At 38.3% G+C, this 21892-nt stretch overlaps 1 protein-coding gene across 9 annotated transcripts in view; it reads left to right on the top strand.

Moving 5' to 3' along the window:
* nrxn3a (neurexin 3a) overlaps positions 1-21892 on the top strand; it is a 170112-nt gene that overhangs the window by 136113 nt on the left and 12107 nt on the right. For 3 of the 9 annotated variants that reach the window (XR_013294013.1, XM_077564917.1, XM_077564970.1), the window contains exons 17-23: positions 475-648; positions 8576-8695; positions 9594-9775; positions 12259-12430; positions 14272-14361; positions 15523-15824; positions 18636-18729. Coding sequence is in view for 5 of the 9 variants with exons in the window: in XM_077564917.1 (XP_077421043.1) it covers positions 475-648; positions 8576-8695; positions 9594-9775; positions 12259-12430; positions 14272-14361; positions 15523-15824; positions 18636-18729 (1134 nt within the window). In the remaining 4 variants the exon portion in view is untranslated. The remainder of the gene's footprint in view (positions 1-474; positions 649-8575; positions 8696-9593; positions 9776-12258; positions 12431-14271; positions 14362-15522; positions 15825-18635; positions 18730-21892) is intronic. The other 6 variants (XR_013294023.1, XM_077564961.1, XR_013294014.1 and 3 more) reach the window with 3 other exon arrangements.

The following is a 21892-nucleotide window of genomic DNA, read 5'->3' as shown; positions in this document are numbered from 1 at the left end:
CGTTGCGTTGGGGAGACGTAATCCATTGTTGCCAGTTGAAGCGAATACGCTTTGAGCCAAAATCGGCAAATATCTTCAAAAAATACTTGGCACCATGGCATCGAATATGCCCTCCTTGTTTTAGCGACACAAGCAACCAATAAGATGGTATTTTTCCCCCCACAGATTTGTGAATACTGATGAAATTTAGCTATATTCTAATGCAAATTGCTACAAAACAGATACAAAAATACTGCTGAAAGAAGAGACTCGAATCTTTCTTTTGGTAGGTTCCATGTTTTTATAGCAACAGAACACAATATTCTGTGGGCCTTGCAAAATCTGTCAAAATCCAGTAAAACAACCGGGAGCAAAGGGGGTTGCTTCAGTGAAAATGGCTGCGAGTGAATGAGTTAAAGTGTGTTTCAATACTTATCTTGGATTAAAATGAATTATCTAAGGTTGTTTTGTTTTTGTTTTTTGCAATCTCTTCAGGCGACCTATTCATTGCTGGTTTGGGTCCTGGAATGTATGGTAGTCTTCCCAAACTGGTGGCTTCCAGAGAGGGTTTCCAAGGCTGCTTGGCTTCAGTGGACCTCAACGGGCGCCTGCCAGACCTCATCAGTGATGCTTTGTTTCGTAGTGGGCAGATTGAGCGTGGATGTGAAGGTACACGGTCCCTCAGGTCTGAGCCTGATTTAGACTATTACAACATAAACTTCAACTCCAGCTCCGGCAGCTCATTCTACCTGCTCAATGCAAACAGTAGCACGGCAGCCTTGAATCCAAATGGACGTTCTTCCATCTTGTTAGCTGTACTTGTTGCCTCACTTCAGCACTGCTAAGGCAAAGCCCTTCTCCAAAAAGCGTTTTATCGGCCACATTGGCTGCCGTCTGACAATGGAATCATCATCAATACACTAATACATCCGTTCAATCACACAAAGCATGACTAGGTGCTCTATTTTTGTAAAGATTGTTATCTATATTATTATATGGGAGAATACTTAATATTGTCTGATCCACATGGCAACACCAAGATTATTCATGTGTTGACTAACAACTTTAATTACTATTACATCATATTGTAATCAATATAAAAAAAGAATATACTGTATGAATTTTTAATAATGAATGGCGATTCTTACACTGTGTCTCAAATAATTAAACTATTGATATTTTTCTCACATTTTCCTACATAGATGATGCAAATGACAGCACAATTTTCAAGTCATCAACCGTATAACGAAAGTACGACGGCATATTAGAGCCACGTATAAATATTTATTTTAGAGAGTGGGGGTAATATTCCAAGAAAAAAACTTTTATAAAGTGGCAAATTTGCAAGAATTTTTTTCTTGTGACTTTATAAGGTGATAAATTAGTGAGAAAAAAAACTCGTAAATTTGCGACTATAAAGTGGCAAATTTGCGAGAAAAAAAAATCAGAAACTTACAAGAAATACACGTAGTGTACTACTCGGATGTTTGTTTGCAAGTGTTTTTCTTTATAAAGTAGCAAATTTGGGGGGTTTTCCTTGAAATATTAACCCCCACCCCCCCAAAAAATTATACCCTAATATGCTGTCATACAAAAGTATACAGTATATCAGTTTCGCTTAGATTTTTACTTTGAAAATCGTGAAGTGAGAATTAGTAGATTATGATGATGTTATTTATAGACAAGCAGCAAGTGAGTGAATGACGTTGACTTGTTTATTTAAGCAAAAGAAAATATGAATGATTAATGACCTTATTCCGACAATCTCAAATGTATGTTTTGCTTTAAATAGAACAATTACAAATCTCATTTATTAGTTTTGTTGAATTTTATTTCCCCAAAAATGTAATTGTAGAATGTTCATGAAACGGGAAATATTGTACACAGCACAGTTTTAGTGTACACCTCAAAACATGCCAACACTTTTTAATTTGTTTCAAATTCCAGTTTGACTTTTCTGTTCTAGCTACTCATTTTATTCTGGCAGCATCGAAATGGGCTTTTGAAAAACTTTGCATGAACAAGAAAATGTCATTGTGGCAATATGTTTCCATCGTGTGCTATATTTTAGGGCTGTTTTTGTCATCCTCTTCTGGGTCAGCTTCCATATGTTGTTCTTGTTTGCATGGAAATCATTTTCTGTACAGTCGTTTTCTTTTTCTTTTCTTTTTTTTTTTGCCTGCGTGCCACATCATCCAGCCGGGCATTGAATGTATTGTATTTTCTTTTTGTTATAGTGGCTTACAGACTCCCATGTTAGATAAATGAATGTTGACAGCAAGTGACAATGTGTTGTCTGTATTCACTGCGACATTCTGAATGAGGGTAATAATGATGTTTTTTCGCTGTACAACAATAAAGTAATGGATGATTGATTCATTTTATAAAATAAAATCTCATCAATCACAGTTTTTGGTCTTGTTTATTATCCATGGCAATCTACTGTCTCATTTTTTTAAGTGTGCTTGTATGTATACTTTTTTTTTCAAGCCAATGCATCATGATTTGTCATTTAAATTGCATCGTCATCTACTGCCTACACATCACTGCAAGCTTTTGACACATGAAATAATTTTTTTGTTGTTCAGCCTCCATGTCATTATAAAAGCCCATTAATGATATTTGCTCACAATTGTGTTCCTAATCATTTGAGTCACTGTACAGTTTATCTGAACTATATTGGGTGAGATCAGCAAGCAAGGTAATTTTTGACTCATACAAAAACGCACACCCCCTCCAAAAATGGTTTCTGATACATATCTTTGAAGCATTCCCACATATGTTATTGTGATTTTTATTCTCCACACTTTTTTTGCTGTGAAAGAACTACCACATAATACTTCCGATATACATCGTTCAAATTTCAACTTGAAATTCATGCCTCCCGGGGTATATATTGTCTGATTACAGTATTACAGTATTTGCACAATTTAACGTTAAATATCAACTTTTCCCCATTCATTTGCAATGGGACAGACATTGAATGCAACTTTCCACGCCCACTTCCATAGATACAATTGATCATCATTGCCAGGTGTCTGATACTGCTTGGTGGCGCAGTTGGTAAAGTGCATTGTCCAGCAACCAGGAGGTTGCAGGTTTGAATCCTAGCTCCGACTGTACATTGCAAATATATCCATGGCTGTTATGCTAAGTGATATACATGTATACCAAGCCACAATCAGATCAGGAAATGCATTATAATATCACTGAAATTATTAAATCATGTCATCTTTCAGCATCAGTTGACACTTTTCAAAATGAATATGCAATTAGCAATGAATTTGAACAAGTCAAGACAGGTAACTCAGCAATAGAGCAATTGCAGTTCAAATCCTACTTGGACCATATTATAGTACATTCGATGGTTCGATACCAACTGACTATCAAATCAGAAAATGGATTATAATGAAACTGAAATGAGTAAATACATGTTGCATTTCAGCAACAGATGACACTTTTCAAAATAAATACGCCATTAGCCGTACATTTTAACAAGTTTGGTCAGTCCTTAGAGCAATTACCTCCCACCACGGAGAACCTGTTTCAAACACCGCTTGGACCACATTTTAGTACATTCGATGGTTCGATACCAACTGACAGGAAATGTATTAAAATTTCTCTGAAATTATTAAATTCTATTTTAGACAGATTGCAGTTCAAGTTTTCTTTTTTATTCATTTGTCATTTAACTACAATCAAAAAATGTTAATTTGTAATTTATCTTTCAATTTACTTCATAAGCACATGCATTCAAATCTTAGCATTCAACTTTTCAGCATTCCCACGCAATTTCTGCAGAAATATCCAGTACTATTTACAGTAATTGCAAATCCTTTGCTTGCATTTACAGCCTCTTTCAAATATTGTTTGTTTTGGGGATAAGTATGGGCTGTCTTCCACTTCTTTCGCCCAATTTCATATTATGGGCCATTCTTTTGTTGCGTTTCCACATTCACTGTGGTTGCGTCTTTCTTTAAATTGGCAAACAAAATAATACTGCAGAGTTCATGTTGCTCCTCCCATCATATTAAATCAGTGAAGATTAATAAACCCGTCCCAGGATAAGACATTCAGGTCCAAAATCATGACCTCCTCTGAATTTCACACACTGTGACTCAAAAACAAAACAACAAAGATACAGTACCGATGCCGTCCTTGCCTCGCGTGAGGCGCAGAGCCTGGTTAGGCAAAGCGAGAAAAAGTACAGAATATTATCTTCCTTATTTCACACACTGGAAACAAAACAATTGGGTTCAGCAAGGCAAGAAGAAGCAGTGGTGTAGAGGTCCCTGGAAAAGTGGGTATACTCTCAATTTTCACCACTTTATTTTTAAGTAGTCCAGAAAAAGTCCTATTTTAGAAACAGTGACATGTAAGAATTAAAAATCTGTCATTTGTATTCTCTCACAATAATAAAATGATCATGGCTTGTTAAGAACAGTTTGGTAACACAAGCAGCCCGAAATAATGTAAAATGTATTTATCAAAACCAGTCATTTTTATCCATCTCAGGGGCCGCCATTTTGCCACTTGCTGTCGACTGAAGATGACATCACAGTTGCGCAGGTAACAACCAATCGGAGCGCAGCTTCAGAAAACAGGTGAGCTCTGATTGGTTGCAACATTGATATCATCTTCAGTCGACAGCAAGTTGCAAAATGGCAGCCCCGAGATGGATAAAAATGGCTGGATTTTGCTTCATAACTCTTCATATTCCAAAAATGTAATATTAATCATAATGTGATGTTTAGACTTGTGACAGTAGTAACATATTATTGTCAAGAAATGTCTATGGTTGACTTCCACTTTGAAAATCTAGTACCAGCCTAGCTACTCTAAAACTAAACTAGAGCATGTAGCAGTTGGTGTGTAACCGGCAGTGTCCGTCCCAGGAATCAAACGCATGTCGCGATCATTCGATCAAGTATCCCGCGTACAAGGGCTAATCAGTTCGCCTGAGCTAAATTTTTGGGTCACCTTTGCGGCTCGGGGGAGCATTTAAAGGATTGCTTTCCTCGGCATGACCCGCCCTACTCTGCCTCTGATTGGGTCATCAGTCCTCATGCCAAAACTTACGTACGGTACAATTGCAACTGTTGTATCAATTCATTATCAATATTCTGTTACCCAATTCTGTTTTTCTCTTGGTTGCACATGATACTGTTTTGTAAGTGGATGTTGATTTTTTTTTTTATTGGCAATTTCAGCCTCTTATGTGCCACATTGCCATGTCGATCTAATGAATCCATAGTCTTCAACATCAGTAGAGCTGACTGATGTAATTTGAACTGTATTAGCAATGAGACTGTTCCTTTGATCAATTTGGTTTCAAATTCACTCGCTAAATTTCTACCAGCTGGCCCTTGATGACATCAGCAACTTCCATCCTCGGACTTGTTGGTTAGAGCAAGCCAAGTTGCAAAACTAGACAAATATGTCTGTTGCAATATTGTGCACATATTATTATATTTAAATAAACCATAGCTGTTGAGTATGCCATATTTATTCAGCTTACTATATTTTTGTTGTGTTACTAGTTGTGTTTTGCATTATTGATGTTTTTTATAATTGCAAAATGAAACTAGTGATATTAAATGATAATCAAATTGTGCTTAATCTAAAGGTATATAGTCTCACCTATGGAGGACCAAAACCGCCAAAATTAATATGTTAATAAATAAATAAAAGCAAAAATAAAAACAGATGTAAAATATACAATTCAAAAATTAAATCCCCAAAAATAAATATAAATGGAAATAAAAACAACTATATATATATATATACATGCATACATAAAAGTAAAAACACACACTCTGTCAGGACGAAATATTATTCAAATGAAGGGGCGGTCCTAAGCGTGTCTTGGATTGGACTCCGCCATTGCAACCTGTACAAGCCATTTTAGAGTATAAGTCGCATTTTTGGGGGGCAATTTATTTATTTATTTTTAAGAACACTAGACCTTGGACTCGCATTCAAAATCCCCGTTCCCATTCGAAAGCTCAGAGCGCTGTTCAAATGTGACTCAAAAGCAAAACAACAACAAATATATAGTACCGATGACTTCCTTGCCTCGCGTGAAGCACAGAGCCTGGTTAGGCAATGCGAGAAAAAGTACAGCATATTATCTTTATGCTCATCAAAACAAGCACTTTCTAAAACTCCCTTTAGCAGTTCCCCTTTTCTTAGGAGACATTCTGACTTATATTGATAGAAGGCTATTTAGTATTCACTGACGTGACGGGATCCGCCTCTCATGATGGGTCAACTTTCCAACCGAATCAACTGTGTTTACACCGAATGTTCTTTTGTTATTGATGAACGCCACCCGCAGCTTCCTCTAACGTTACTTCTGTAAGCAAGACGTATGCGGAAGGTTTAGCTCAACACTCCTTGTTGCGGTACATGTTGAAACGTTTGATTAGTGGAATTGATTGGATTACAAACATTTACCGATGTTACTGGCCGGACTGGACTACATGGCAACGTCTCATATGCTCTGAGTTAGGATGGCCCGATCCCAAAACACGGACATTCTTGCGTCTTCTGTACTTTCGGCTTTTATTGGTTGCTATGTGCATTTATCTCTCGGGATATTTTTTAAATCAAGTTAGCTAGTTCCCTGACAGCGCTAGCTACTAGCACTACCCTGTTACAACAAAAACAACAACAACATCACTTATTTTCGTATACTTTAACAACAATTTCAACTTTTGGGCTGCTGGGAAATTAAAAAAAGAAACATTAAGGAGGGCATTTGGAGAGATCTCAAAATTGAACATCTTGACCACCAGATCTATTTTTAGCCAGAACTAGCCACGGCTAGCGGCTCACATACTGTATATCACGATCGCATTATGGTAAAAGCATTTTTACCATCTTACAATGACACTTACCTTAATCAAAATGGTCAGGACACACTGGTAGACTTTGTTGGTTGAAAATTCTTTCGATTTATCTTTGCAATTCCGGACACTTCTTTGTTCGTTTCCATTCGACATTCCAAGGACCTGTGAACGGCACACAATGCGGGGCAAATGATGTCATGTGAATACTACCTATATTGTTCATGTTTGTGAATGAAAAAGAAGGGGGGAGGACATACTCAAGGGGCCATTCCGCTTACGCCCCGACATTTACTTCCATTGTTGATACCAGATATGATAGGGCTGTAAGATTTAATGTATGCATATAAAGTGAAATATTTCTTCATAAAACATGGACACGTTTTCCCCCTGAATAACCATTAACTCATTTACTCCCAAAAATGTATAAATATGTTCTATTAAAAATATTACCATGCTCCCAAAGACGTATTTATGCGTTTTTAATATGTGTGTGTGTGTGTGTGGGGGGAGCATACAGAAGGCTTTGATGCAGCCTCTGAACTGATGAGAATGGTTGAAGCAATGGTAGTTATTACAGAAAAATGGCCAGCAGGTGGCAGCGGAATATAAGAGATCAACCAGGGCCATGTTGCAACAAGTTATTTTTGTCAGTGTTTTCAACAGGAATTTGAATAATGATGAAACTTAGCTATATTCTAATGCTAACTGCTGCAAAACGGAAACAGATATATAATATATATGATAGAAATGTACTTTTTTTCCCTGATGAAAGAAGAGACTCTTTCTTTTGGTAGGTTCCATGTTTTCATAGCTATAGAACCCAATATTCTGCAAAATCAGTCAAAATCCTGTAAAACAGCCGGGAGCGACGAGGGTTGCTTCAGTGAAAATTGCTGGGAGTGAATGAGTTAACCACAAACCAAGCCACGAAACATTCCTGCTTCGATCCTTTAATGTGACGTCATCAGCAAATCTTGAAGGACGACAGTGAAATGACACACCAAATAAACGGGAGGCAGAGCAAATTAGCATTATGAAGTGAATAATAAGAAGTCTACGAAACAGCTGGACCACAAACACAGAACTCACGTTACTGCATTGAATGACTTGATTTCTACAAAGATTCAGAGGGTTCGATACCCGTTTAACAGTTCAGGTTGTACCCTTGCCTGCCGCCCAAAGATAGCAGGTTCCAGCACACCCATGACCCCGGTGAGCATAAGCAGTTCAGACAATAAATGGAATAGATAGATGAATAGAATAGATGGATGAAAACGTGTGGATTCAAGCAAAAGGTGCTGTTTTTTAACTTGTGTATCTAATCCAGATGTTAATACTGATGTAATTTACTTAGGATACTTAAAAAGAGGGCTTGAATGGCAACATACAGGAATTGGTCCCAGTGTTCAAATACTGTAGCAGGGGAGTGGAGGTCAATAATTACTCTAGTCATGGGAGGGGCTGTGATCACGTAATAGTCACGTGACTTCAGGATCTCTATTAAAGAGTTTTTGGCCCCAGTCCAAATTGGAAATATATTCTTGTTGGATTGTACATTTTACAAATGTTTTGAAATGTTCAAAAACAACACTTAAGTTTCCCAAATTACTTCCAAGCCTAACTCAATGCTTTACGTTTAGGGAACATGACCATGTCATGCGCCTGCAGATTAATAACTCGATCAAACCTATCTCGTTATTTTCTAAATTGTACAAGGTGACTGTGGCGGTTTGTTGACTTTGCAGGACCTAGCACCACCTGTCAGGAGGATTCCTGTGCCAACATGGGGATTTGCATCCAGCAGTGGGAGAACTACACGTGTGACTGCTCCATGACCTCCTACACCGGGACGCAGTGCAATGATCGTAAGTGCGGATGTGTCACACTCATATTACAACTTCCATATTATGGTCAAAATCCCTAAAATGGGTATAATTAGAAGCGTTATGGGACGCGAGTCACATGACTTGACTCATGTTGGACACGTTGGGACTTTCTTGGCTTCACTTGACTTGGTGTTCCTAAGACTCAACTTGACTTACACTTGAAACACATGACTGGACACGTCTTGCCTGTTTACAGAAAGTATTGATTTTCAACATGCGCTCTGAAAGAGAAGCTTTTTTGTGTGTAGTGTCTGTAAACCTGGCAACCCACCAGAATGCTATAATTCGGAGTGCAGTTGCCACCTCATGCAGCATTAGTACTACAAGCATTATAGAAGGAGCTCTGAAGATTGCTACATTTCGATTCAATGATAATTCCAAGATCTGTTACAAGCTTAATAAAAATTAGAAGAAGTAGAAAAAATTTGATTAATTGCAAATGAATACAGAAAATTATGCAATTAATTAATCATCCACCAGCTCTATATAAACTTACTGTACTTTGTGCACCTCCTGCATGGACTCTAGGAAATTAGTTTCTTCTTCCACCATGTCAAGGTCTGTGCGCATTTCACACACCGGTTTTAAATGGAATGAGAGGAGCCGCTTCCAATGGCAGCGAATCAAGAGTGTCATGTGAAAAATACCAGTTTTTGCCCCTCTGTGAAAATACCAAAACCCAGTCTAGCCTTCCACTTTAAGGAGCGAGACCAAGATACTGAGAAGAATTGGCCCATTGAAAAACACAGCAGCCCAACAAGACACACTGACTCCGGATTTACAGGACTTTGCTATTGCAGTGTGTTTACTATGGGCTGCCACACTCATGTTGTTGTATTCTGTACTTAATGATTTCAAATTCTCTTGCTCTGTTCAGCTGGCACCACGTACATCTTCGGCAAAGGAGGGGGCCTCATAACATTCAAGTGGCCGGCCAATGAGAGACCAAGCACCAGGACCGACAGGCTGACAGTTGGCTTTAGTACCTCGCTCAAAGACGGCATCCTTGTCAGGATCGACAGTGCCCCTGGTCTGGGGGACTATCTCATGCTGCATATTGTAAGTTCACAGCATAAGCGTTGCTTTTTCCATGAAGCACCAGAGCAAGATGCTCCAAGAATGCAAGAACACAAATGCCAAATAGAGTGTGGGATCCTTCCCACGCTAAATTCTTAATTTCCAATACAGTGGCTTGACCTTAACCTTGTTTTGGAAATGAACTAGAACTGAATTTGAGAGTCAGGCTCGATTGTCCTACATTAGGTAGGTTAATCACATTGTGGAAGATGTTAGATCTGAAAATGAAAACCCAGCTGGTGCAATCACGATGGCCCAGTATTTAAAAAAAAAATTAGATCCAGATTAAATTGATCTAGATTTCCAAATCCCATTTTTCTGATCCATGGATCATGAGTTTTTGTCCCGGTACTTCAAAACTTTGCTGGATTGGATCAGAATAATCTGGATCCTCTTGGATTGAGATCTCCAAATCCATCCCGCGATTCCCGCCCCCAGGATCACAGGCTGGTCAGGGGACCATATTGTATTTTATAGACCAAATAGTGGCTTTGATAAATCAATATACCAAATGTAATTTTACCACTTGCTGTCCAATGAAAATGACATCACAATTGCTCAGTGCAAACACAATATTAATCAGAATGCCGTGTTTAGACTAGTGAAGGCACAGAAAATGTTAGGGTTGATTTGCCTTTTAAATTTTGTTGCTGTTAAATTTTGGGATGAAGCAATTTATTTTTTCGTTACTCGTAAAAAAGTACATAATGAGGTTTAATTGTGGGAATGCTGAAGTCACAGGTAGCAGTAGTGATTCAAAATTGATTCAAATATGTTTAAATTTTCTGCATTTAGCAGCTTTAAACATCCATATTTTTTCAATGTCATTGAACATTATTTTGATGATAAAGCATTTCACATGCATTCAAATGTTACACTCGATTACTAAATACAATTACATACAGTATCACTTTATGTCAACAATGCAGTAGTTTAAGCAAATGACTAGCATGTGGAAAGTCAGTGTTCAATTCCTTTTTGGAATTTAATTTTTTTCCAATTCAATTTCTGAAATAGTAACATACATTTTATTAAATATCATCGATTTTATTAAATATCATTTGACATTGATGATACATCAATTACACTCAATTACTCTATTCATTTACATAAAATGTCACTGATACTTCCATAACCTCAATAGTGTGGTGGTTAAAGCACTTGACTGGAATGGGGAAGGTTCTAGGTTTGAATCCTGCTTCTTTTTTTCCCATCCAACTACAATTAACAATTAGTAGTTTTCACATATCTTCATCTTTTGATTTACTTTACAAGCATATCACAAGCATTCCGCATGCATTCATCTTTTTTTTTGGGGGGGGGGGGGGTAGTTTATTACGAATATCTCTTACACACATTATTAATTCTGAGAAATGCAAGCGATATTTATTTATTGATGAGGAAATTGTGGGATCACAGTCTAATCCTACCCCGAGGTGGGATTATTTTTTTTCAGGATCAAACTTGATCCACATCTGGGACTGAAGTTTTGAAATACCCAACACGGGCTCAAATCTGGATTAAAGGCAGGATTTGAATTTCAAGATTAAATGTGGTTTGAAATACTCCATTTCGGATCCGATCTGGGTCTAATTTAATTTGCCAAATTTAATCCTTGTGGATTATGTCTGAAATACTGGGCCCAGGTGTCCATCTAGCAGGGGTGGCCAAGTTCGGTCCTCGAGAGCCACTATCCAGCCTGTTTTCCATGTTTCTCTCCACTAACACACCTGATTCATGATCAGGATCGTTGTCAGGCTTCTGCAAAGCTTGCTGGTGATCTGATCATTAGAATCAGCTGCGCTGAAGGAGGAAGACATGGAAAACAGGCTGGATAGTGGCTCTCGAGGACCGAATTTGGCCACCCCTGATCTAGCGTATGTGGACAGGGAGGTGGCACTATGGATTTATGGTGCTCTCTGGTGGACACTACAAGAAAGCACAATTCCCTTCTTTGATTTCAGAGATTATTAGTCTGTCACAAAACTATATTTATATTGTAATCTAATCCAGATACAATATAAAACATAATTATCATAAAATATCTTTGCAAGGTCATTGCTATTTTCGCATGATTCATTCATAATCATCCAAGTACAGTACATTGCTCGCCTGACTTGCGCAGGCAGCATGGATTCAGTTCCTACTCAGTGGCTTGTACATGAATTTTTTTGTCGAGCTCATTGTGTGCACTGTGATTGACAGGCGACCATTCCAGCCTGTAGTTTGCCTTTTGTACAAAGACAGAATAGGCCCGAACTCTCAGCGACACTCAACAGAAACGGAATGTATAAGTGGTATCTAAGTGCACAAAAACAATGGAGATGTTTCAGTCACAATACTCTGTATCCTGTGTCATCAATAAATCAATCAATACAATTTCATGTTCTGTTCATGAGTGGCAAATATTGTTCAAATAGCAAGCCTGTGTTTATTAAAAAGCAACTGTTTTTGTGTCATTTTAGCAACAAGGCAAAATTGGTGTGACGTTCAACATTGGGACAGTGGATATCAGTGTACAAGAGAGCAGTACCCCAGTGAATGATGGGAAGTATCATGTGGTCCGCTTCACCAGAAATGGTGGTAACGCTACGCTGCAGGTTGATAACTGGTCCATCAATGAACACTTCCCGACAGGTACCAACTCACATCCCTCATTAATACAGAAACTATTGTTGCTGTTTGTAGTGTGTTAAACTTTAGCCTACTGCTGATATTTTGCTTTGCGTCAGAGGGACAAATCTTTAAAATAACTTTCTGTATAATACAGAATTGTAGTCGCTGTCAGGGATTTGGGACTGCGTGGGAAAAAAAATCTGTTTTCAATGCTGAAAATTGAATATACTACAGTAATCCCACCTTCGTCACGGGTTCAAGCCAATCCGCTATTTTGCATTTTTACTTCTTTTTTTTTTTGTACAACTATAATGGCTATTTTGGTCTAACGCTAGTCTATTTGGTATTTAATTCCACTCTTGACCACTAGATGTAGTTGTAGTTGAAAATTATTGCATGTTATCCGCTGTAATCTTGATTTTTAAGACATAAAGCAACATCTCTTTTCTAATGTATATCTTTGAGCATTATTATTAATGTATATGGTGTCGGGGAAAGTGTGATTTCTTTGCTCACACATTAAGGGATTAGTGCACTGTACAATATTTTCATCATCAATCTCTTGCTCTCAATATATATGTGTTTAAATGTGTTTCTAGGATGATTCTTTTTTTATGTGTATTATTTGAAAAAAATAAAAATAATTCCCTAAATGCTATTTATGTGAAAATAAAATAAAAAATAAAACACGCTTAGGGAGCTCATTTTATACATAATCACGGCACTCACCTGTTCGGATTAACCTGTTCACCTGTGGGATTTGATGAACAATCCTCAACTTTCTGAGTCATCTGATCTTATTTTGGAACGTGTTGCGGCCCAAAAAACCCCCAAACAAAATTAAGTTAATGATTATTTGCTAAAAACAATAAAGTGTATCAGTTTGAACATGAACTCATTTGCTCCCCAAAAAATGTATAAAACCGTTCTATTTTAAATATTGCCATGGTCCCAAACGTATGTTTTTTTAAAGGTTTTTTTTTTTATGCTAGAGCACACAGATGGATTTGCTGCAGCCTCTGACCTGAAGAGGTCGCTTAAAGCAATGGTAGTTATTACAAAAAATGGCCACTAGGTGGCAGCAGAGTACAAGAGATCAGCCAGGGCCATGTTGCAACAAGCTCTTTTTGTCAGTGTTTTCAACAGGTTTGTGAATATTGATGAAACTTAGCAATAGTTTAATGATAATTGCTGCAAAACGGAAACAAAATACAAATGTACTTTTTTCCTGATGAAAGAAGAGACTCTAATCTTTCTTTTGGTAGGTTGACTGTTTTTATAGCAATAGAACAATATTTTGTGGGCTTTGCAAAATCAGTTAAAATCCAGTTTAAAAAAAATGGGAGCAAAGGGGGTTGCTACAGTGAAAATGACTGGGAGTAAATGAGTTAAATATCTTGTCTTTGTAGTGTATTCAATTATAAGTTGAATATGTTGAACATTGTAAATCATTGTATTCTGTTTTTACTTAACACAATGTCTCAACGTAGTTGGAATTGTGTTTGTAGAACAACATAAAAGTTTTTCACTAAACTTTTAACTTTTGAACTAACTTAAAAAAAAACACAAAAAAGAAGATAAATAAATCCGCGAAAATTGCTAGGCCATAAACCTGGAACCCGCAATGGAGGGGGATTTGCTGTAATACTAGTGGCCTTTGCAGTGTGTGCTCAACATTCCATACATGTGTATTTTTGAGCTCTTTGCCCATTTAAAAAGAAAAAGTCTAGATTTACAAATGTGAAGTCAACAGGAAAAAACATATATTTTAAAGAACTATTTAGATAGATTAAACATGTTAATTTTTGTCTTGATGACACAAGCTTGATGACAACTAAATCATTGTACATGTTTTGTTAAAGGGAACAGTGACATTGAGCGGTATCAAATGGCCAATAAGAAAATTCCTTTCAAATATTCCAGGCCAGTTGAAGAATGGCTACAAGAAAAAGGTATTTGCAAACATTTTTGCTCTTTAATATGTTCTTACTTTGCTCATGTACTTTCAATTTCAATGAATCAGTGGATTTTTCTTTTCAAATCTGAATCAGATAATGCTCAATGAAAAATACTCAAAATGTGTATCGGCGAGGGGTGTCAAAATTAGTGCATTCATTTTGACTTAATTTAGAGTTCCTTTAACGCCACTCTTTTTTTTTTACGCACGATTAATGACTGCCCCTTACTTGGAAGGCTTGTACTGGGGGAATTCCAGTCGCAACACAGCAGACACGTCCACGTCAAAATAAGTAATAACTTTAATAATAATGCATGTATATGTGGAGACTGGGGTTAAGTTGCATTTTACAATTTTAAAAACACAGAAATTCACAAATTAGTTCATATTAGAGATTAGATAGCTCTTAATCTGAAAAGAAAAATGCACCAATGTCTTGCAAATGCAATTATGCCATCTAGTGGCAGAAAAATAACCTCAACACAAATCAATATCACACAGTTTTTTTTAAATTACATTAGTACATTTTTTAAACTAAATTTTATGAATTATTATAAAATTACTGTATCAATGACTAAAAGATGCGGCCATATTTCCATTAGTTTAACATTTTTTCCACTTTTATGTTAACAAGAGAATGAAAAAATATTTTATTGTACATTTATTGTACATTTAGAACAGATATCAAATATTCGATTAATCGTGAGTTAACTATTGAAGTCATGCTATTAATTACGATTTAAAAATGTAAATGCCTGTCACTCCTAGTATTGGCCCATTCCAGACTTTTTTTTAAGCATAAAATTAGCATACACTGTACATGAAATGTTGCTATCCACATTATGATAATAAAATTATGACCTGTTGAGTAGAAGCATCTGTGGCTAGAGCCAAAATGTTTCAGGGTTTTTACTTTGTGGATCTGAATTCCCCAACCCTGTTTGAGACACGGTCTAAACTATCAATTTAAAATAAGCGGTTTCACATCCAATTTTGTATTTTGCGCCTCAGCCAAACATACAGAAACGCAAAACTGAGAATGGGCATTTTCAGTTTGTAGATATATACGGACAATTTTATAATCGTAAAACAGCCTGCTGTCTGTACTTTAGGTCTCTGTTGTATTTTTTTCATATATGTGGCTGTTTCTGTGTAGGACGGCAGCTGACCATATTCAACACTCAAGCCACAGTTGCAATTGGTGGAAGCGATCATGGGCGGCCATTTCAGGGTCAACTGTCAGGTCTTTATTACAATGGCCTCAAAGTGTTGAACATGGCTGCTGAGAGCAACCTCAACGTCAAGATAAATGGGAGTGTGAGGCTGGTCGGCGAGAGCCCCAGTGGGGCAGGCTCGGCCAAGTCCACTGCCATGCCTTCAGATGTCTCCACTACCTTCATTGAGACGACTACCATGATGTCCACCACCACCACACGGAAACACAGGTCCTCTTCAACGGTATGGGTTAAATGATATGGTTTTAGACAGAGGTGGCAAATCCAGGCCCTGGAAGTAAAAACCCTGTAACAGTTTTGCTTTAGCCCCTTGTGCTAGCTAGCAAGCTCCCTAGCTAGTTACCTGCTAGGGAGCTAGCTAGCTAGCACCTGGGAAAGTAAAAAAACTGTCACAGTTTTGCATTAACATTAGCTAGCTAGCACAAGGGGCTAATGCAAAACTAGCTAGCTCGCAGGTGCTAGCTAGCAAGCTCTCTAGGAGTTACCTGCGAGGGAGCTAGCTAGCTAGCACAAGAGGCTAAAGCAAAATTAGCTCCCAGGTTCTAGCTAGCGAGCTTCCTAGCTAGATACCTGCTAGGGAGCTAGCTAGCTAGCACCTGGGAAAGTAAAAAAAACTGTCACAGTTTTGCTTTAACTTTAGCTAGCTCCCTAGCAGGTAACTAGCTAGGGAGCTCGCTAGCTAGCAAGTAAAAACCCTGCCACAGTTTTGCTATAACCCCTTGTGCTATTTAGCTAGCTCCCTAGCAGGTATCTAGCTAGGAAGCTCGCTAGCTAGCACATTGGAGATAGTTTTGCTTTAGCCTCTTGTGCTAGCTAGCTAGCTCCCTCGCAGGTAACTACTAGAGAGCTTGCTAGCTAGCACCTTCGAGCTAGCTAGTTTTGCATTAGCCCCTTGTGCTAGCTAGCTAATGTTAATGCAAAACTGTGACAGTTTTTTTACTTTCCCAGGTGCTAGCTAGCTAGCTTCCTAGCAGGTAACTAGCTATGCAGCTCGCTGGCTAGCAACAGCTAGCAGGTAACTAGCTAGGGAGCTTGCTAGCTAGCACAAGGGGCTAAAGCAAAACTGTAACAGGGTTTTTACCTTCTTTCCCAGGTGCTCACTAGCGAGCTCCCTAGCTAGTTACCTGCTAGGGAGCTTGCTAGCTAGCACCTGGGAAAGTAAAAAAACTGTCACAGTTTTGCATTAACATTAGCTAGCTAGCACAAGGGGCTAATGCAAAACTAGCTAGCTCGCAGGTGCTAGCTAGCAAGCTCTCTAGGAGTTACCTGCGAGGGAGCTAGCTAGCTAGCACAAGAGGCTAAAGCAAAACTAGCTCCCAGGTGCTAGCTAGCGAGCTTCCTAGCTAGATACCTGCTAGGGAGCTAGCTAGCTAGCACCTGGGAAAGTAAAAAAACTGTCACAGTTTTGCTTTAACTTTAGCTAGCTCCCTAGCAGGTAACTAGCTAGGGAGCTCGCTAGCTAGCAAGTAAAAACCCTGCCACAGTTTTGCTATAACCCCTTGTGCTATTTAGCTAGCTCCCTAGCAGGTATCTAGCTAGGAAGCTCGCTAGCTAGCACCTGGGAGATAGTTTTGCTTTAGCCTCTTGTGCTAGCTAGCTAGCTCCCTCGCAGGTAACTACTAGAGAGCTTGCTAGCTAGCACCTTCGAGCTAGCTAGTTTTGCATTAGCCCCTTGTGCTAGCTAGGTAATGTTAATGCAAAACTGTGACAGTTTTTTTACTTTCCCAGGTGCTAGCTAGCTAGCTTCCTAGCAGGTAACTAGCTATGCAGCTCGCTGGCTAGCAACAGCTAGCAGGTAACTAGCTAGGGAGCTTGCTAGCTAGCACAAGGGGCTAAAGCAAAACTGTAACAGGGTTTTTACCTTCTTTCCCAGGTGCTCGCTAGCGAGCTCCCTAGCTAGTTACCTGCTAGGGAGCTTGCTAGCTAGCACAAGGGGCTAAAGCAAAACTAGCTCCCAGGTGCTAGCTAGCGAGCTTCCTAGCTAGATACCTGCTAGGGAGCTAGCTAAATAGCACAAGGGGTTAAAGCAAAACTGTGGCAGGGTTTTTACTTGCTAGCTAGTGAGCTCCCTAGCTACTTACCTGCCAGGGAGCTAGCTAAAGTTAAAGCAAAACTGTGACCGTTTTTTTTACTTTCCCAGGTACTAGTGAAATGATGTGTTTCTTTGGTTCCCGTGTTCATGATGTTGATTATCAAAACTGACAATGAGATCGGTGAATTCAGACTTTCCTTAAGGATTTATTATCATAAGCTTATGGACAGAGGAGAATGCAGCCAAGCGGCGCCATGTTCTTTCCCATCTGTAACGCCCCTCCCAGAGCAAGTCACTAATATTCTTCCGTCCTTCTGAAAGTCCCTCCCCTCTCTCTGCTCTCCTCTCAGACAGTCATATGATACCTCAATACACATCACCAAATGCTCCTCCTCCTTCTTCTTCTTCCTCCAAGCAGTCACAAGATGGAAAACAGAAGATCAAATAAAGATTGACGTTGTTTTCAGAGCCAGTCTTGTTGGCACCAGACCCCACAAAATGGCTAAGGAATGTGTGAACAGAGAAAGCCACCCCCTCACATCATTTGAATTATCACACAGAGCTATACTGAGTAAATTAAAGCAATTATGTCCAATTCTAAATAGTTATAACTAAATCAAAACAGTTATAATTAAATTGAAACAGAATATTCACTTCACTAGCTAGCACAAGGGGCTAAAGCAAGACTGTAGCAGGGTTTTTACTTTCTTTCCCAGGTGCTAACTAACGATCTCCCTAGCAGGTAACTAACTAGGCAGCTCGCTAGCTAGCACCAGCTAGCAGTTAACTAGCTAGGGAGCTTGCTAGCTAGCACAAGGAGCTAAAGCAAAACTGTGGCGGGGTTTTTACTTTCTCGACCTGGATTTGCCACCTCTGTTTTTAGAATTCCTTGAGTGAAAGTCGTGAAATAATGTATTGTGTGTGGGTTTTTTGTGTGGGTTTTTTTTTTTGTCCTGGCCTCTGTCGGTCTTTGTTGCTTTTGACAATCAAATTGTGATCAAGAAGCATGCAACAGATGATTTTGCGTCATCTGCGGAGTGTTCCAGTGACGATGAAGACCTGGAGGAGTGCGAAACTGGTCATCCAGGTGGGCTAGGTTAGTTTGCATTTGCTTGCTTTCTATGTGCCTTCATGCTTCAGCACCAGTATGGATGATGGCAGTCTCAAAGCATCACATCCCCATGGTTAGACAAAGTGTAACTTCATTTGAAAACAATTAAACTGGCCATTTGTCATATTGATAAGAGCAGAATGTCATTATTGTCATGAACTACACTTGCACATGGGGTCATCCATGTGGTTAACATGGTCACATACACACATACAAATTTCGTCTGCTGCTAGAGATTTAAAAAAAAAAAAAAGTGAGTGCATACATCATAAACAAGTGAAATTTGTATCAAAGTGAACCATTATGAGCCAGTGATGCTGCCATTCATCACTATCCTTCTTTTGAAACAGTACATTTTATTAGTTTGGTTTAACGAATCTCATTACCATTTGTGGATTGTTTTGTATGTAATCATTTCATATGCACATTTTATTGTCCATATTTACAGTAGATGCTTGCATTTTTGCTTTAGAAAGAGAGAGAGAGAACAGATATCATTGAATTTCTGTGTATATTTTTTTTCTTTTATGGGTTTTGCTTCCAAGCATACTTGTTATTCTGTCTTTTCTACACCTAAATACAAAAACAATCCATTAAGCACTGGCAGAGATGGCAAATCCAGGTCCAGAAAGTAAAAACCCTGCCACAGTTTGGCTTTAGCTTGAAAGCTCTCTAGCAGGTAAGCAAGCACCCGGGGAGCTAGCTAACTAACACCTGGGGCTAAAGCCAAACTTTAGCAGGGTTTTTACTTTCTGGACCTGGATTTGCCACCTCTGTTAAGCAGTCTTTTTTTCTTTCTTTCTTTTTTACAAATAGAGAATGTATTTGAAAGAATTTGGGAATTTCCACATTACTTTTGACAAAATGGAGCCAAAAAAAGTGTTGGCTAAAGGTCAAGGAAGGTCATAATTTTTTCTCCCTCTCTCACATGAGACGATTGAGCTGACAACCAGTTGGCCATTCCCAATTTCTTTTAAAGGCTATGCAGGAGCTCATCATGTAAATGACGTCAAAGATGTGCAGTGTATTCTGAAATTTGTGGGGATTTGTGAAGAAAGACAACGACAGGGCCCCTGTCATCCAACCATGTTTACACAGAAATTCATGCCATTCTAACCCCGACATTATTTTGATGTTGACAGTGGCATGCTCTGTGCATTCAAAATGTACTTTTTTGTTCGTCTTTTCTTTCTTTTGTCACTCAGTATTATGAGCCAATTTGCATTTCCTGAATTTGCTGATGTAGTCTAAACCATCTGTCTGCTTTGCATGGACAGTATTTTACTTTTGTCATGCATTGCATAAAAATCCATTGTTTTCTTTCATGTTTGATTTTGTAGCATGCAGATGAAAATATTCCTTTCTCTAAGGCAAATTATTATTTTACGAAGGTTAGCCTATAAAGACAAAAGTAAATCCAATTGATGACAATTTCATTTGAGTGAAGAAAAAAAAAACTTTAAAAAGTGGGACAGTACATTTAAAAAGAATTGTAACAATAACATTTTTGTAATTTATATTTTGATGATTGGCACTATGGTTTTGAAAACTTTATTTTGCTCAATGAATTTTGTTCATCAATTTGCCTTATTTTGATTACAATACAGTCGAATTTGCTTTGCAGAAAAATATTTTTGCAGTCACAGCAACATTTAATGCAAACCCTGCATCATCTTGATTTTTTCCCCTTTTTTGGTTTTCAAGTTGTTGAGTGATACTGTTCTCTGTTATCCATCTGTTATGTCCTTAACTGGTCAATTTCACAAGATGGCAATTTAGTATCCTTTATATTGCAAAACAACAATTAGCATGTAACTCATTTCTGGCATAATACAAAACAAAAGTACAAAAACACTTTCTGGTCAACATTCTGCCCAGATTTCAAATGCAATCCATATGCAAAAATTGATCAAATGTCTTGCCTATATGAAAGTATAAAACAAACATGAAGCATACTTGCTTGACAAATATTTTGAAAGAAAATAAAAGAAGACTAAAGTATGAGATGAAATGTAAGGCCAACCAGAGGATAAACAAAGACAATTGAAAACCCATGGTGAGGTGAAGTGTAATAATTAATCGACTGAAGAATTTGGCTGATTGTGTGAAATTAATTGTTGATGAATCGTGTTATGACAAAGTGGACACTGCGAGGCTGCAACTACCAGAGGCACTGCTGATTGAGTCTCAACTCTTTTGTCTTTTGCTGATTCATCTGCCCCATCGATAATGGGCATTGCTGAAAACAGCTCACAGCTCAAAACATGACTTGAATGAAGTAATACTCAACAAAAATTGTTACAAAAGCAACCACATATACAGGGCTGGACTGGCCATCTGGCATACAGGGTTGATGCCCAGTGGGCTAGTGTCTTTTGGGGCCGATACAGAGCTATTTAATTATTATTTTTCCTCCATTTTACCCCAAGAGACTGGCCCACAATTTATAGGTAGCGGTCCATTAATCACACAACACTAAAACGAGTGCTCAGATAATGCAACATTTTCATCAATCCCCGTTCAATGCCATCTAATGGAATTGTTCTCAGTTTCAGTCCTACAGCTTCATGTGCCGTCTGGGTTGAATGCATACAAATGTCAAAGGACACCAAATACATTTCAACGTGTGTATCCATAATACCATGTGTGTAAGCAGATTTGTTTACAACTCTTAACAGGTTACAAATTTGTATTGATGACTCATTTGTTTAAAAACATATCAATGAAAGGCTTCACAAGTAATTAATCAGTTATATGCACATTATACAAGGTTCTAAATCAGACATTTGAGTGTGCAGTACTAAGGCGTTTAAAAAAAAGTCTTGTTCTACTCAAGTAATCCAGGGGTCCGTTTCACAAAGAAGGTTCAACAAACTCTAAGACTAACCCTGAATTTACAAACCTGGAGTTAAGCGCGTGCACCACCACTCTAAAAAGACCGCATCAACGGAGCCCAGATTCAACAAGTTACCATGGCAACTCTCTAACTGGAAATTTTTATGTCAGATTCAGTGAACCTAGAACATTAAATAAACAACAGACAACAAAGGAAGACAAAAGACTTGGTTTATTTTTGCTCATGAGGAGAACGGACAGAGATGTGCACAGTTACAATCTCCTACCACTCTTAGCACATTCTGTCAAGCCC

Source organism: Vanacampus margaritifer, chromosome 1, assembly GCF_051991255.1.
Source record: "Vanacampus margaritifer isolate UIUO_Vmar chromosome 1, RoL_Vmar_1.0, whole genome shotgun sequence".
Taxonomy (NCBI): domain Eukaryota; kingdom Metazoa; phylum Chordata; class Actinopteri; order Syngnathiformes; family Syngnathidae; genus Vanacampus; species Vanacampus margaritifer.
Note: the sequence above shows the minus strand (reverse complement) of the source record. Positions and strands in the feature narration are given on the sequence as shown.